The sequence below is a fragment of the Barbus barbus genome, assembly GCF_936440315.1.
Source record: "Barbus barbus genome assembly, chromosome: 13".
In the NCBI taxonomy this organism is placed as follows: domain Eukaryota; kingdom Metazoa; phylum Chordata; class Actinopteri; order Cypriniformes; family Cyprinidae; genus Barbus; species Barbus barbus.
Window position 1 is genome coordinate 9,087,061 of NC_136741.1, and position 16,781 is coordinate 9,103,841.

The 16,781-nt window shown below is 38.9% G+C and overlaps 1 protein-coding gene across 2 annotated transcripts in view; it reads right to left on the minus strand.

Annotated features, from left to right (window-relative positions):
• LOC306878681 (arf-GAP with GTPase, ANK repeat and PH domain-containing protein 1) overlaps window positions 1–16,781 on the minus strand; it is a 206,450-nt gene that overhangs the window by 66,695 nt on the left and 122,974 nt on the right. For both annotated transcript variants that reach the window (XM_079431163.1, XM_079431162.1), the window contains exons 7-9: window positions 13,039–13,166; window positions 12,591–12,746; window positions 11,487–11,579 (exon numbers count right to left, since the gene is read on the minus strand). In XM_079431163.1, coding sequence (XP_079287289.1) covers window positions 11,487–11,579; window positions 12,591–12,746; window positions 13,039–13,166 — 377 coding nt within the window. The remainder of the gene's footprint in view (window positions 1–11,486; window positions 11,580–12,590; window positions 12,747–13,038; window positions 13,167–16,781) is intronic.

Sequence of the window (16,781 nt, forward strand, 5' to 3'; positions counted from 1 at the left end):
ATAAATAATAAATAAATAAAGTGCGTTACCATTTTTGTTTTAGTATGATTTATTATTCAGAGCCAATTATTTGACTGATGATCAATTCTTTTTTAAATATTTTTCCTTGAGAATCATTATTCAGAACTGAAATTTGTTAAAAAAATAAAATAATAATCAGAACAGAAATTATTCTTAGGTTTTTTTTTACGACTGCACTAAAATTTAACAACACAAACCAGTAGGTACAACACTGACATGAAGATGGCTCTTCTGCATACATTAGTCTTACTGCATCCATCTAGAGCCCCACTTCTGAAAATTAATTTGTATTAAAGCTTGTGTCAAAATGCCTTTCCATACAGTTAACAAAGATGTGTGCGTGCACGGTAATCGGCTAATTAAGAACGTGGAACAGATGTCGGCAGACTCCGGGCTGCACAGGGTCAGTAAACAAAGCTGGCGATCATTAGAGTAACATTAGTTTCTGAACAAAGCTATAAACAACTCTATCAAACTAAACTATTTTTACAGACAATCCAAAGAGCTCGCCAAGTTTCGACAGAGTTTCAGCATAATAATCACTGTTGACCTCTGACAAATTTAAATGAGCCATTTAATAAAAATACTAACAGCCATTAAAACGACCACCAGTCAAAACAAACAACATAATATAGCCATAATATACCATAGATGTCAAAACAACCGGGATCTCTGCAGTGATTGGACAAACAGTCATATTAAGAACAAGGCAAAGGGTCAAAGGAGGCTGTGATTGGCAGAGACGAGAGTTGTCATGGTAAATTCAGGTGACATATCTGACCTCCCTACACCCACTCTAAGGGCTCAGAGAGGCCGGTTTGAAGCCCTCCACAGGGAGACGGCAGTGAAAACGCTCCTCTTTAGCCATCTAATTGCTGGAGAGTGTGAGCCCACCCCAGCCTCATTACTGTCCACCGAGCTGTCTGCGTGTTTTAATGAGGAGCATGTTCTAATGAAGGCGTTTTTACAAAGGTTTTATTGTAGCTGAGAGCCATGTTGAGAGTGTAACCTTCAGCTCAGGAGTCAGGACAATAACCTTCGTAATGAGATCACAGCGAATGGCAAATAAACTGCGACAAGGTCTAAAAAAAGAATAAAACTAGCATGCGCACATACACAGTAAAAAAAACACCTGAATTAGTTTTATGCCTTTGTTTTTGTGAATTTCTGGGATTAAGAGGAAGAATTAAGTGTCAAAGTAACACCCACAGAAATCGACCAAGCCTTTTCGTTGTTCTTCACTCTCAAAAAAAGAAAAAGAAAATGAAAACAGGTTCGTTATTGACATCTATGGTTCTATGAAGAACCTTTAGCATACATGGAACTTTTCCAATGCACAAAAGGTTCTCTATATTGAACAAAAGTTCTTCAGATAATTTAAAAGTTCTTTACACTTAAGGCTTTTCACTTTACACTTTTTCGCTTAGAGGTAAGTTTAAAATACCTGCGCAAGTATTCTGTTAGTGAACATCCCAACACCAGCACTGCTGGGAGCGGTATTTAAATGAATATGCAAATATGTGCTGTCCACTTAATGAAAACTTACAAAATCATAAAACATTTTTTTTAAAAAGCAAGAAGGTCCACCCCTAAACATAACCAACCCTCGGGCAAAAGCAGATCGTATGAATATGTATGAATGAGACTGTAGCCAATTAGCAATGAAAACAAAATTGTTACATAGAACTGATATGAGATTGTGTGTTTTTTTCTTGTGTTACAGACTAAACTGAAGAAATAAACCAGAGAACATTTCCAGGCAAAAGACGACCGGGCCCCAGAGTGCACCTACTTGTTATGTAATCGTCATGGACAAATAGTAGTTTGACTACTGTTTATCAGCTTTGCCGGAAAGTACGCATTGGCATGTTGTTTTAAACTCCCAAAACCATCTCCAAACTAATATTGTATTGCCATGATTTTGTTCTAAATGACGTCACACCAGTTCATTGTTCAATTTCACTTGAAGTAAATATATCATTGCCTTAAGGGATAGTTCTCCCAAATATTAAAGTTCTGTCATTAATTACTCACGCTCATGTCGTTCCAAACCTGTAACACCTTTGTTCATTTTCGAAACCCAAATTAAGATATTTTTGATTAAATCTGAGAGCTCTCTGACCCTGCATATACATCAAGGGTCCTACCATGATCAAGGTCAAGCGCATGCGTCGTGATACTCTCTCCATAATGGCAGTGCACCACAGCATACGGGATGAAGAGGAGAAGAATTGTTGAATAAAGTAGTTATTTTTGTTTTCTTTGCACACAAAAAGTATTCTTGACGATTCATTACAGTTGAACCCCTGATGTCACATGGACTATTTTACTGATGTCCTTGCTACGTACCTGGACCTTGATCATGGTAGAGCTCAGAGAGCTCTCGGATTTAATCAAAAATATCTTAATTTGTGTTCCGAAGATGAACAAAGGCCTTACGGGTTTGGAATGACATGAGGGTGAGTAATTAATGACAGAATTTTCATTTTTGGCTGAACTATCCCTTCAAAACAAAAATGGTTATTTTAGTGAACACTGAAAGGTTCTTTGGGGAACCCAAAATAGTTCTTCCATGTATCATTGCAAAAACCCCCTTTTGTAAACTTTATTTGTTAAGAGTGTTGAGTGGAACAGAAAATCCAAAACATCAAGAGCAATCGATTTTGTTCAGGACTCATCCGTGTGTGAGTAACTCACTAACAATTATGGCCATACCTTCAAGGAACAGCTGAGCGATAAATCTAATGCACTCAGACATCTGCCAAAGAGATTACAAGTTAACGTTCTTCATCAACAGCCGAGCCGACAATTATGTGCAGCTGAGAGCCAGTGCACGAGAGTTCAGGCCAGTCATTAATGCTGTGCCATGAGTGAGGGATTTCCAGCTAAATCTGTAAAAAACGCACTTTCTTGGGCCAAAAGAGGCCAGTGAAGAGGTGTTAATGTGAGGCAGGTAGACTCGGAAGTGACCATGCCCTCACACGCTAATTGGAGAGCAGGTCTAACGCCCAGCAGCCTGCTGTGGCCAGTGAGAGGCGAGGAGGCAGATCGAGAGAGACGCGAGCACGTAAGAGGAAAGACCACAGAGAATTATCAAATCAATTAACATCCAATTCCTGAACGAAGATCTGCCCCGTGCCTTTGAGTGCAAACTGCTCGGCTTCTTATCGTCTGTGAGGGGATTCGCCCGGGCCGCTTTCATACTGTTGGTGAAACACTCATCGCCTGAATGTAGCGCCCAATTAGATGGGAAATGCCACTGCAGCAGATGCAGTCACTGATCTGATGGAGGGATTCTGGTCAGCGGCTTCACTGCTGCTTGTCTCTCCATACATCCATTTCTGATGAAGCTGGGGAGTTTCTGAGATGTCAAGGATCAAATTTATATTATAAAGTAAACTAAGTTTGATTAAAGGACAAATGGGCAGGCCCACACAGAATAGGCAACCAGAGAAGTCTGTGGAATTCTACACTCATCTTTCACAAACTTCTACAACATCTAGGAATGCACAATTAATAAAAGTAAACTGAAAATTGTGATATGGCTTGATATAATTATTGAAACATAAAGGTCTTGCTTCAATTCTACACCAAAATATGTTTCATTGTAACAGTACAATTTTACTGTGGAAATTAAAAACATTTTTTTTTTTTATTAGATTTTTATATTACAGTATCACAGTAATTTGTAAGAATGTTTATAATTTTATTAAGATGATAAACTAAAACTATAATAATTGCAAAAAAAAAAAAAACATTTTTGTACTACTACTATTTATTTTACAATACAACAATAGCTGTATTTCACTATATAATAATTTGTATATTATTTTGTCTATTATATTAAAAAGCATATTATTATTGCTATTTTTTAAAATTCATGTTGATTGGGTTCCAAAAACAGTAAAGTAAAAGAAGACTGAAATTATCACAACTAACAAACAAACTAAGAAAAAGATCCGAGTCCACATTAAGTACAAGTACAATGTAACTGCATGAGTTTTTTTGATTTTACCTGGATATCAGAGCAATAAACGCTCATCATATTGCAGTTCAAATCCCAGTTGCAGTATATAAAAAAGGTCACACTTTATTTTAAGCAGAGGTGGGTAGAGTACCCAAAAACTGTACTCAAGTAAAAGTAAAAGTACTTGTAGAAATATTTACTCAAGTAAAAGTAAAAGTAATAGTATGAATAGTTACTTGAGTAAGAGTAAAAAAGTATCGGATAAAAAACTACTCAAGTAGTTAGTTACTCGCTACTTTGGATCATATACTGAATATAGTCTATTTTTATTTAGATGTATAGATATTTAGATAAAATTTATATATACACACACACACACACAACTGCGTTCAAAAGATTTTTAATGTAATTTATTTCAGTGATGCAAATGAATTTTTATCAGCCTTTAAGCCAGTCTTCAGTGTGACATAATCCTTCAGAAATCATTCCAATATCTTGATTTATTATCAATGCTGTTCTTTTCCACTTTCTATTCATAAAAGAATTGTGAACAAAATGTCAGAGGTTCCAAAAAAAACCTGAAAACCCTGTTGAAAAAAACAGCATATGCTGGTATAGGTATATTTTGAAGCATGGGATGCTGGTTTGGGCTGGTTTAAGCTGGTCCTAAAATGGTCTGACCAGCTTAAGACCAGCACATGACCAGCTAAGGACCATCATAAACCAGCAAAAGACCAGCATAAACCAGCATCACAGCTTCAAAACATACCAAACTAGCATATGCTGTTTTTTTTTCAACAACACCGATAATAAATCAATATATTAGAATGATTGCTGAAGGATCATATGAGTCTGAAAACTGGAGTAACAGCTGATAAAAAATCAGATTTGCATCACCGAATTAAATTATATTTTAAAGTACAGGGTGGGCCATTTATATGGATACACCGTAATAACATGGGAATGGTTGGTGATATTAAAGTCCTGTTTGTGGCACATTAGTATATGTGACGGGGCAAACTCTTCAAGATGGGTGGTGACCATGGTGGCCATTTAGAAGTCGGCCATCTTGGATACAACTTTTGTTTTTTCAATAGGAAGAGGGCCATGTGACACATCAAACTTATTGGTAATGTCACAAGAAAAACAATGGTGTGCTTGGTTTCAACGTAACTTTATTCGTTCATGAGTTATTTACAAGTTTCTGACCACTTAATGTGGTATAAAATGTGTTCAATGTGCTGCCCATTGTGTTGGATTGTCAATGCAACCCTCTTCTCCCACTCTTCACACACTGATAGCAACACCGCAGGAGAAATGCCAGCACAGGCATCCAGTATCCGTAGTTTCAGGTGCTGCACATCTCGTATCTTCACACCATAGACAATTGCCTTCAGATGACCCCAAAGATAAAAGTCTAAGGGGGTCAGATCGGGAGACCTTGGGGGCCATTCAACTGGCCCACGACGACCAATCCACTTTCCAGGAAACTGTTCATCTAGGAATGCTCGGACCTGGCACCCATAATGTGGTGGTGCACCATCTTGCTGGAAAAACTCAGGGAACGTGCCAGCTTCAGTGCATAAAGTGGGAAACACATCATCATGTAGCAATTTCAAATATCCAGTGGCCTTGAGGTTTCCATTGATGGTGCACCACCACATTATGGGTGCCAGGTCCGAGCATTCCTAGATGAACAGTTTCCTGGAAAGTGGATTGGTCGTCGTGGGCCAGTTGAATGGCCCCCAAGGTCTCCCGATCTGACCCCCTTAGAAGAGTGGGAGAAGAGGGTTGCATTGACACATCAACACAATGGGCAGCACATTGAACACATTTTATAAGTGGTCAGAAACTTGTAAATAACTCATGAACGAATAAAGTTACGTTGAAACCAAGCACACCATTGTTTTTCTTGTGACATTCCCAATAAGTTTGATGTGTCACATGGCACTCTTCCTATTGAAAAAACAAAAGTTGTATCCAAGATGGCCGACTTCTAAATGGCCACCATGGTCACCACCCATCTTGAGGAGTTTGCCCCCTCACATATACTAATGTGACACAAACAGGACTTTAATATCCCCAACCATTCCCATGTTATTACGGTGTATCCATATAAATGGCCCACCCTGTATATTAATTATGTTATTAAGTATATTAATGAATTATTAATTGTGTATTTTGTATGTATATAACCTCTGACACGGAGAAGAGAGAAATCTCCTCACATGACCGCTACAGAACATCTGAACATAACGAAATAAATGCATATGATGGATCTTCTTCCGTCTGTTCCGCAAAATGTAAACAAATGTAGCTTTTATTTCTGCAAGCGTAAATATTGTGAAAATATCAACATTAATTGTGTCTAAGCAAAGGCATTCCTCCTGGAACTAACGGGGGTTTGGCGGGTGTTCATTTCATACTCTGTGACAGCTTATTTAATGAATTAATTCTAGATTGTATTTAATGTATAAGGTACATTTACAAAAAACTGGTAATGTCATAGTGGTTCGTGTACTGTAATCGAATCTATACCTGTGGAACCGACAGCACACGCGGTGTTCATCTAATGAAGATCTTCATAGCTAGCAAACCATAGCCTTTGCAGATTTGCTTTCAACTGACTGTAGATCCAAAGCCACGTCTTCAACGCTCTTGATGTTCATAAACTTTCTGTTACAACTCTGAGTGAGAACCACTTCAGCGACTCAGCGCGTGCGGCAGGGAACTGAACGAATCATTCAAACTGATTCGCGAACCGATTCACTTGTTTGCCAACTGGTTTGATCGAGCCTTCGAACAGAATCGACTCAAAAGAATGAATCATTCGCGAACGGACATCGCTCGTTGCCCAGAGAAAGGTAGACGGCGCGTTTGGAATAAATTGAAGCATTTTTATCTTTATTATTACGTATTGCATTAAGATAAAGTAACGAGAGGAGCGTCGCCCACAGTAACTAAGTAAAAGTACCGTTTTTTCACTAAAAATGTACTTGAGTAAGAGTAAAAGTACCCAATTTTAAATATACTCTAAAAGTATTAGTTACTCAAAAAATAAAGTAAATCAAGTAAATGTAACGAAGTAAATGTAACTCGTTACTACCCACCTCTGATTTTAAGGTCCAATTCTTGCCATTAACAAACCTTTAACTATGAATTTTGCCTCAAATTCCTAATTTGCTCCTTATTAATAGTTAGTAAAGTAGTTGTTAAGGCATTGGGTAGGATTAGGGATGTAGAATATGGTCATGCAGAGTACGTGTTTATAAGTACTAATAAACAGCCAATATGTTAATAATAGACATGCTAATAAGTGTAATGCCTTGTAGAGCAGGACACACACACACACATACACACACACAAAATAATTTCAAGACAGCACATTCCTTAGCAGGAGTCAGAGCCGGCGCCAGGGCACCTCCATCAGTGGGGCATTTGAATTTCCAGGGGGGGCACAAATCACGTGTGTGTGTTGGGGGGTGGGGTTAGCGTGCAATCTGTGATTCCGTGCAGTCGCTGACGCTCACTAAAGCATGCAGTCGCTTTCTTATGTGCGCTGTTTTATTGGTTTCACTTTCACTTTTGAAATCGATCACGTTCAGCAAGGAGGGGAGAGGATGGAAAGTGGGAGCACAGTAACTCATTTGGGGGGGCACGGCCCGCGAATGCCCCCCATTGGCGTTGGCCCTGCCTTAGCCCAGTCAGGTGTCCCGTGAAAAATTATCCATACTTCATATCTGTATTATAATTCGTCATTATTATTTTAAATCAGAGGGTTTTAAAATGTTTAACCAATGCCAATCATTAAAAAGAGCTTGTCAGTAAAACTTCGTAACTCCATTGGATCCTCAAGCTCTCAGCGAAAACTCGTAACTCCACCCCGCCTCCTTTCAGATTGAGCGCCGCGCACAGCCTGGAGGAAACAGATCTCTGCTTTTTCGCAATGCAAGGGTAAATAATTAATAACTGATGTTTGAATAGTACAGCGTTTTCTTTACTCAGCAGGCTCGTCCAGGGCGGGCACTAGTGACTCACAGGGCGGGCCAGGCCCCCCACTGCCCGCCCATGGCGCCGGGACTGGCAGGAGTCAAGACTTACACTAGTAATACCTAATCAATTCGGTATTACTGTGGCCACGGGAATAATCTGAATTGTTAAAACATACTGGTTTTAATGCTTGCTGGACAAGTCGTTAATGAGGTGTCGTTAATGAGGTATCATTAATAAGGTATAAGTTGGACGTTTTGATTAATATCCATTAATCATACAAATATGAAATCGATTTCCAGAAATTGAAATTAAATTAATAGTTCTAAAATGACTACATAAGCAACTAGTTAATAGTGAAAATTGGTCCCTATACTAATGTTACCTGAAAAATGATTTTTTTCACATAATATGATCCCCCCCCCCCAAATTGTGCCATCTTACTCGTTACTATACTATTCGTTACTATACACAATTTCCAAAAAGTCAGTAAAGAAAATGAAAAAAAGTCTGCACCATCATGCATCTAAAGCACTAGCGAATGAGCGAGAGGACAGCAGGGAGAACAGAAACACTGTGGATAGACAGGTGAGCTCTGATTGCGCTGGCTGATTGATCTCCTCATGAGATGAGGATGGGGCTTCTGATCAGCACAAGAGTGTGTGCGTAAGTGTGTGCGTGTACGAGTAAGTGTGGGGCAGACTCTGTCTGACACCAGGGAAATTAATCCCTCATTTATGTACCTGCAGTGTCAAGAGGCTGAGAGATGCTTCAGAGATATGGCTCTGCGCCAGGCCCCCCGTGCAACACACTCTCCTTCCGCTAATGTTTCACTATACTGAAGGCTCTCTAATATACGTAACATTAAAAATAAAACTTTTCTTTCGGTACCTTTATACAACCAGTACACACAATGAGGATGCCCTACTGTAATCAAGTACATATTTTAAATGCACTATGTAATCTATGTAAATGACGTGTTCTAAAGTAGCAGAACACGGTTGTTCTCTCTTGAGAACACACGTTATCGTCTTGATCGGTCTTGGCATGGCACATACAAATTAGCCGCAGCGCAAGCCCGGTCGGAAGAGAGTCAGATCATAGTTAAAACTGCATGCTGCTCTCTCCTCCGCACAGCTGCCTGCTACGGCTCAGCCTTCCCATCTGCCACTAGCGTGGCGCCCTGCTCTCAGCACCGCTGTAGCCGGGCCAGCCTCATTTCTTCTTCATTAACCGCCACTGACTTTAACAGGATTTATGCAAATAGAGCCGCAGGAGGTGAGAGATCACTGCTGGCAGCATTAGCACTCGCTTGTGTGCCTCGAAAAAGAAGTACCTCCAAAGTCCCTTTCAGGCAATTCGCTCAGCGGCCATCTTGGTAACGCTCCTAGGCAGCTATTTTCCATGTAGGTAACAATAGGCATACATCTGCTTGAAAAACCCAAACACTCCAAAAGTGTTTTCAAGATCATGTTTCTACCTTACAATTCAGCAATAAATCTGACAACAATTGTGAATAAATTTAGCGTCTTATTTCTCTAATCAAAGGAAGTCGAAATTGAAGGCTTATTCGATTTATACGCATACAGGAAATTGCCTTAGCTTAAATTTTGCTATGAAGTCTATTGTATGACATATAAAAGACATAAATAGAAAAGGAAAAATCTTACATACATTTATTTTAAAACACATGTGCCAAGTTCTTGAAATGTACTCTTTGTATTCATGTTAGTTTCTTACGATTAAAAAAAATATACAGTATATTTATATACTTATACAATAAATTTAATTACTATGTGAATATGTTATAACATATTTTCCTCACACCTCAAATACATTACCGTTAAGCATTTTGTGGAAACTGTGATCATTTTTTTTTCCAGGATTCTTCAATGATTAGAAAGTTCGAAAGAACTATTTATTTTGAAATACAAATCTTTTCTAACATTATACATGTCTTTACTGTTATTTTTGATCAATTTAATGCATCCTTGCTGAATAAAAGTATCAATTAAAAAACAACTTTTGACTGTATATAAATGTGAGTGTAAACATCTTACGGCATGAGGGTCTTTAGGGGTCGTCTATATGATATTGATATAGGATGCATTATATGAAATAGGATGTTATTTCCTGTTTAATTCAAGCATGCTAAATTTGGCAGACAAATGTTTTTCAAATATAAGAACAGCTTTGCTAAAATGTGTTCTCTAAGAAATAATAATATGCCAAGCTACTTATTTCTTTTCAAAAACTGCTATACATTATTATTTTTTTCGTCATTATAATATCAGGACGGTAATATCATCCTAAAACTTTTCCCACAAATATTTAAATTAATTTTAATACAAAAAAAAAAAAATCATAGTAGAGTTATGTTCTGTAAGTGACTACACATGAGCTGCATTTTAATATATTTTTGAAATTTAATTAATAGATAGGACAAAAACCGAATGTTATTTAATTGATCCATAGAACATATTTTGACATCTGTATTATGATTGCACTAAGCAGGATTTCAAAATGATGATGCCACATATACAATGCCAGCGAAGATGTATTCTCCAACGTATAATTTGCAGAAAAGAGGGCCGATTACAGTGTCGTTTCATTGCCTGGGTGTCTTGTATAAATGTCCTTGCCTCCTATAGAGCCTCTCAATGCAAACCCAGCGGGTTTCGAAAGCATCCCACACATCCAAAAGGTCTGCAGCTACGCTCTTGAACGCCAGCTGTGCTGTACGGTGGACGACGGAAGCGCTGCTCCACTGTGGCACGCTAATAAACACAGATCTCACTTAAAGGCAGCTTTAATCAGAGATGCAATTTGTTCATTAGAAAATTACAAACAAGGCCATGGCGCTGACATGAGAGGGCACGATTAGTGCCGCTAATTACCCGATTCTTTCACTCCAGCTGAGATGCGCCGAGAATGATCTGCCCCCCACCCCCACCCCAGCTAGAGCTCTCCTTTACTCTCTCGCTACGCACTCTTGTTTGTGACAAATTAAGGCCAAGTCAAACAATCTCTCCCACAGTGCAATGGAGGGGGTCTTCTTCTCATCACATTCTGCTTCTTATTCCCCCCTCCCCACACACACCACTTATTCACGACCCAATCCGAGCTTTTCAGGGGGGGCTGATGGGAAATACGGGCCTGTATGCAGATTGGTAGACTGCACTTCATTAGGGCCCTCTTAGCTTTTTTCTATCCCCTCTTTTGACAGGGAAAAAGAAGGTGGGAGAGTGAGATGGGGTAGGGGTTTTGGCTGGGGGGGTGCGTCGAGGAGAGAAAAATCCCTTCCCACTTCTTATCCTAATGATCTCATTTCAGCACACGGGAGAGCCTGTCTCTAATTGATGTCAAGTGCGTGCTTTCACTGTTAATCAAGGAGATGGCATCAAACGGGCTTTGCGCGGGTCTGAGTACTGATCTGAGGCCCCTTCGTCCACAATACGCCGCTGTTGGACTCCAATTATACCAGTCCAGACGGCCGGCCAGACCCTACCTGTTTAATTGGGATAGCGCGGCCACTACCAATGCTGTCTGCACGGCCATCCATCCCTTTCTTCTCCCTGTCTGGTTCGCTTCCCTTCCGAGACTGTGGGGGAGAAGACATCATTTTAGTCAAAGGCAAGCTAGCTGCTAATTGAGCCTGACTTCAGACTAGATCCAGTTTGGAGTGCAGGGCATACACATGACTTCAAAAGTCAAGGGGGTGTGGGAGGGGTCATCTTGACCTTGACGTGACCCCACCCCCACAACTTCTTGAAAGCAAGACATGTGGTACATGTGCAGGATGTGCACAACTAAGGAGCATACAAGACCAGAAGAACGACAGACTTTACTGATCATATCAAATATGTAATGGACAGTTTGAAGAAGAAACTTGGAAATTGGAAAATAATAAATGAAATAATATATAAGCTAATATATGTTAACTGGTGAATAACCATATCTATACATACTCACGCTATCATTCAAAATTTTGAGGTCAGTAAGACTTATTTCATTTTTATGTTCTTAAAAGAAGCCTCATCAGATGTTCACCAATGCTGCATTGATTTGATAATACAAAAAATGAATACTGAGAAACATCATTACAATTTAAAGAACCATTCTTTAAAATGTAATTTTACCATTATTCCTGTTTTCAGTGTTATGTGATTCTTGACAAATCATTATAATATTTGATTTGTTTCTCAAGAAACATTTCTTATTATTATGATGTTGAGAACAGTTGTGCTTCCATAATATTTTTGTGGAAAAGTGATAAAGTTCAAAAGAACTTATTATTACTATAAAAGAACAATATTTTACAATATTCTAAACTGTCATTTTTGACAGTCTTAATGCATCCTAGCAAAATAAATGCATTCATTTAATATAAATATTGACCCCAAAATTATGAATGGTAGTGTACATAAATAGTTATTTTTCAAAAGAAAGTGTTTTATATATTAATTCATTTAATGTCTTGTATTCATTTGGTATGATAAGTAACAAACTTCTTTAAACTGACTGCTGTTACTGTGGCAACTTGAATTATAACATTAATGCACTAATTAACATTACAACCAAGCCTATATGTCTAATAGGAGAACAGACTGACCGTAAAGAGGTTGGAGCGCCGTTTGGACTGTTTGCGGACGGGTGTAGGGGTGTTGGCGGTTTGGGGTACATCGATACGTAGTTCCTTCTGACTGGTACTGGGAGTGGATGGCACGGAAGAAGAGTAATCGCTCAAACTGCCTCCACCATTACTGGTCTGCAACACACACACAAAGCAAGAAAATAATCTCACGTTACAAAGAAACGCCACAAGCCTCTTGTTTTTATGAGCTTCTCTAAGCCTCTCTAAGCTTGGCTGCACAAACACAGGCTCACTTGTACACTGCTAATGAGAAATCAATGAGGATTGAGCCATGCGGAAGAGGATTACTGTCTGCGGGGGAAAAAACACTGTTTGGGTACAGACAAAGAGGTGCTTTTGGGGAACAAACAAAAATGGGCTCTACATAAGCTAAAAGATTTTTCACTCTTAAGTGTGTGAGACTCACCTGGCTGATATGCACTGCGGACACAGGCGCTGCGCAGACGGAGGAGTGGCTTGGAGAATTGGGCAGTGACTTACAGGGTCCGATTGACAGTTGCTGTTTCTTCCGGGTCGCAACTATTTTCTGAGCCACTGAAATTACAAATAAGTGGAAAAGGTTAGGGGGAATTTATATATTATGGAGAAAGACCTACAGCAAAAAACTGTTGCAGTAAACACAGCACCAGTTCAGTTCATAGTCAGATGGGTAAAGTGGTCCACTTCATTACTCCTCATGAGAGTGTGTACGGAATCGCTAAGCCAAGCCGCCCCTAATTCGCCCATCACTCTCCTCCACAGGCCGGCACTCGCCCCGCTCTCAAAGCCTCCAAGGCCCATTATTTCAACATTTTCCCTCCCTCGTCCATTTCTCTTTTCCCTCGATGCTCTGCCCGTGCCAGGAAAAGGGCGGCGTCAGTCAATCGCTCGCCTCTGTCGCTATCGATCGGTTGACCGCCCCTGTGGCAATCTGCGCCCGGCCCGCAGAGAGATGTTCTACCGCTTCGTCATCTCGTGGCTAACGACATTGATCCCATCATGTGGAGAGAAGCTTACGAAGAAGAGCTCATTCTTTAACCCATAAATCCCTTAAAACAGACACGCGCCGGGGAAAGAAGAGTAGACAGTGGCTTTTTATTCCCAATCAGAATTTAACAGTAACTCTTAAGTTGCGAACTGTCAACTCAAAATTGAAATTCTCTGATTAAACACTCTTCTAAACATAATAGTGTTTAGATTCGTTTTCCAGTGAGCCTCAAACATTCGCCCTCTAGTGTTCAGAAACTTCCTCAATCCTTTAAACTGAAGTGGCTCTCAGGAGTCAGGAGGGAGTTAACGGTCCAAGTGCCCAGAACTCAATTACTCCAGCTCCCAATAAATAGGGCCGGCTCTCATCCCGCTGTAAATGAAGTCATTGTTTTAATTGGACCTATTAAACGTGTGAGTTTTAATGATGATTCCGTCATAAACATTTACCTTCAGGTGAGAGAGCACTGTCCAAGGGCAAACGCCATGCTACTCTGCTAAAAAATTATCTCAATGCAGTACTCGCATACTCTCCCTGTCCCATCTGCCGCTCCAACAGAAACGCTGTGCAGCTGTGTTTATTTAGACTCGTCGTGACACGCTACCACGCTAATCGGCTAATTATAATCATAAACGAGCATCTCCTCTCATTTGAAAGGAAAGAGAAGCAGCAACAGCGCTGACGAAAACGGTTAAGGGGCGTTGACAAACATGAGTGTCCTCAGTAGAGAAAAGGAAACGTTTTAAAAATCGAGGTTAAAACTAGTTTTTTTTTAGAAATGTAATCTTTGATTTTAAATGGTTTGGAAAAGCCTTTATAATAGCATTTTCAAATTAAGTTTAAAGGCAATGAAAACAATCAAGGTATAATCAAGAAAAAAATAATAATTTAATTATTAAAGAATACTGTAATTTTCTTACAGCTTGAATGGGTGAATACAGATCTTAATTATTTCCAAACCAATCACTCTAAGAATGGTTTTAAGTTAAAAGCTTTTCTTTTACAAATACAATGAATTCTAAATGAATTAATCTACTTTTGGGGCATGCTACAACTTAAACTAAAAAACTGGAAGAAACAAAAATTTGTTTGTGCTTTTTTAACATATTTGTAAGGGCCTACAGGTATTTTCTTCATTATATGTTTTTCTGCATGTTGGTTGCACCAGACTTTAGGTCACACTGCATGACTTTGAATTGATGGACAAAAGTTTTTCTTTTTCTTTTATTCTTTTAATGAGCTGACATTTTTACTTTATGTTCCTCAAAAAATATATATATAAAAAATAAGTTTAATTCAGAAATAAAAAATATGCTTAACATGGCAAAACTGCATTCAAGTCCTTGTGCGCATATTACATTTATAGACAGATAGGAATTTACATTAATAGATTCGTACACTGTCACTGATCCTTATGTTAATAGCAATGCAGCTCACAAACCCACAGTGGCCTTCATGAAAACACTTATCAGTGACTCTGTTATTACCCAGAGAGACTTTTAGAGAACACTTTTAGAGAGTTTTATAATGACCATTTGTAATAAGTCAAGCCATTTAAGTATTACTGGACAATAGCACTGCAGGAGCATGGAGGTGGTGAGAGATATATGTCCACAGATCCCTCTCCAGACACCCCTGCTGTATTTTACTTTAAGTGTTAAGAGCAGTTATGATAAGACTGGGTTAAATATTTAAACTACACCGCTAATACAATTTAACTTTGACTATCAATCTTGGCTCCCCTGTGAGAGGCAGCCATTTATCCTGCCGGAAACATTTCCCGTTTGATCAGATTTATGGCAGGTGGCCTGAACAGCGCAGACAAGAGAAACAGAAGCTTAGCCATCACAGAGCAGGACCATCCACCCCACTGGAGCTACTGTTTTGAACAGATTTAGAGAACTGCAGCTAGTATTAAAACCACTAAGAATACTTCTGGCTATATAATACAAAAATTCATTAATACAAAAATGAAAGAAAGAAAAAAAAAAGGTCCATTATGTTATGCTCAAGAAAGGAAATCATACAGATTTTGGAACAACATGAGGGTGAATTTTGTTATATTTTTTATATAAATTTAATTTGATTTCGCCTGAAGTGAAAACTGTGTTCTCTTGAACACAAGATGCTGCTTATTCACAATTTCCTTTTCTTTTTTTTGCAGAAATCATATTTAGAACTTGGAAATATGATGGCGTTGAAAAATATTTATCTATATCTATATCCATCTATCTATATGTCTGTGTATGTATCAGTATTATTAATCCCATCATGATTTCTGCACATCTGTTGATTTGTAGATAATCAGATAATCATCAATTTGTACTAATAATCCACAGTCATTACCTTGTTCTAATTCATTGGCCATGCTGCTATTTATTTATTCACTCAATAATACTTTGTCAAGGTCAACAGATCACAGAACCCTGCTAAACAAAGACCTGGACCCCCGACTCCGCAACACAGGTTGTGACCTCTCTACTAAATGCTGAGCTGATACAACAGACTGACCTTTATTCTCGACCCCCAGAGAGAAATAAGAGGAAAAGAGACTACATTGTGCACCCGAAGGATGGACAGAACAGGTAAGTCGGACTAAATAAAGACACAGGTACGTTCATTAGGCTGCTGTCAGAGCGGTTAGAAGCAGTGTGCTATAAATATTAGCTAACGAGTCGGTGGAGAACAGGACAGATGAGCCGCCCGCCAGGAATCTTGTATAAAGTTCAAAGAGCTTCTGCACTTACTGTTCGGTAATTAGACCTGCTATACAAGACACAGAATACACACTAGTATCCACACAAAACACAAGCGTTTACATGCAGCATCCAGGGAATTAAAGCCACAGGTGTAACAGTGATAGTTATGACATGCTGATATCTTATTTCATTCGGTATCCATCACAAATGTACACACAACAAGCACTGATCTGATTGGACAGCCTTGACTCCTGACTGGGTCCTCAAGCATGCAAGTGTGTCTTCTCTGTTATAGGACCAGCCCAAATAAAGACTGTTCTGGGAACGTTGATAAAAAAAACTTCTAAATATGACAGAAATAAATTGACTGTTCCATCACAAGATCCCAAACTATAAAAAATTATCTCTTTTATTTTCTTTGAGGAATAACAACACAAATGTCCTACTGAGCCATTAGGAGCGCTAGTTTTTTTTTTCTCTCAA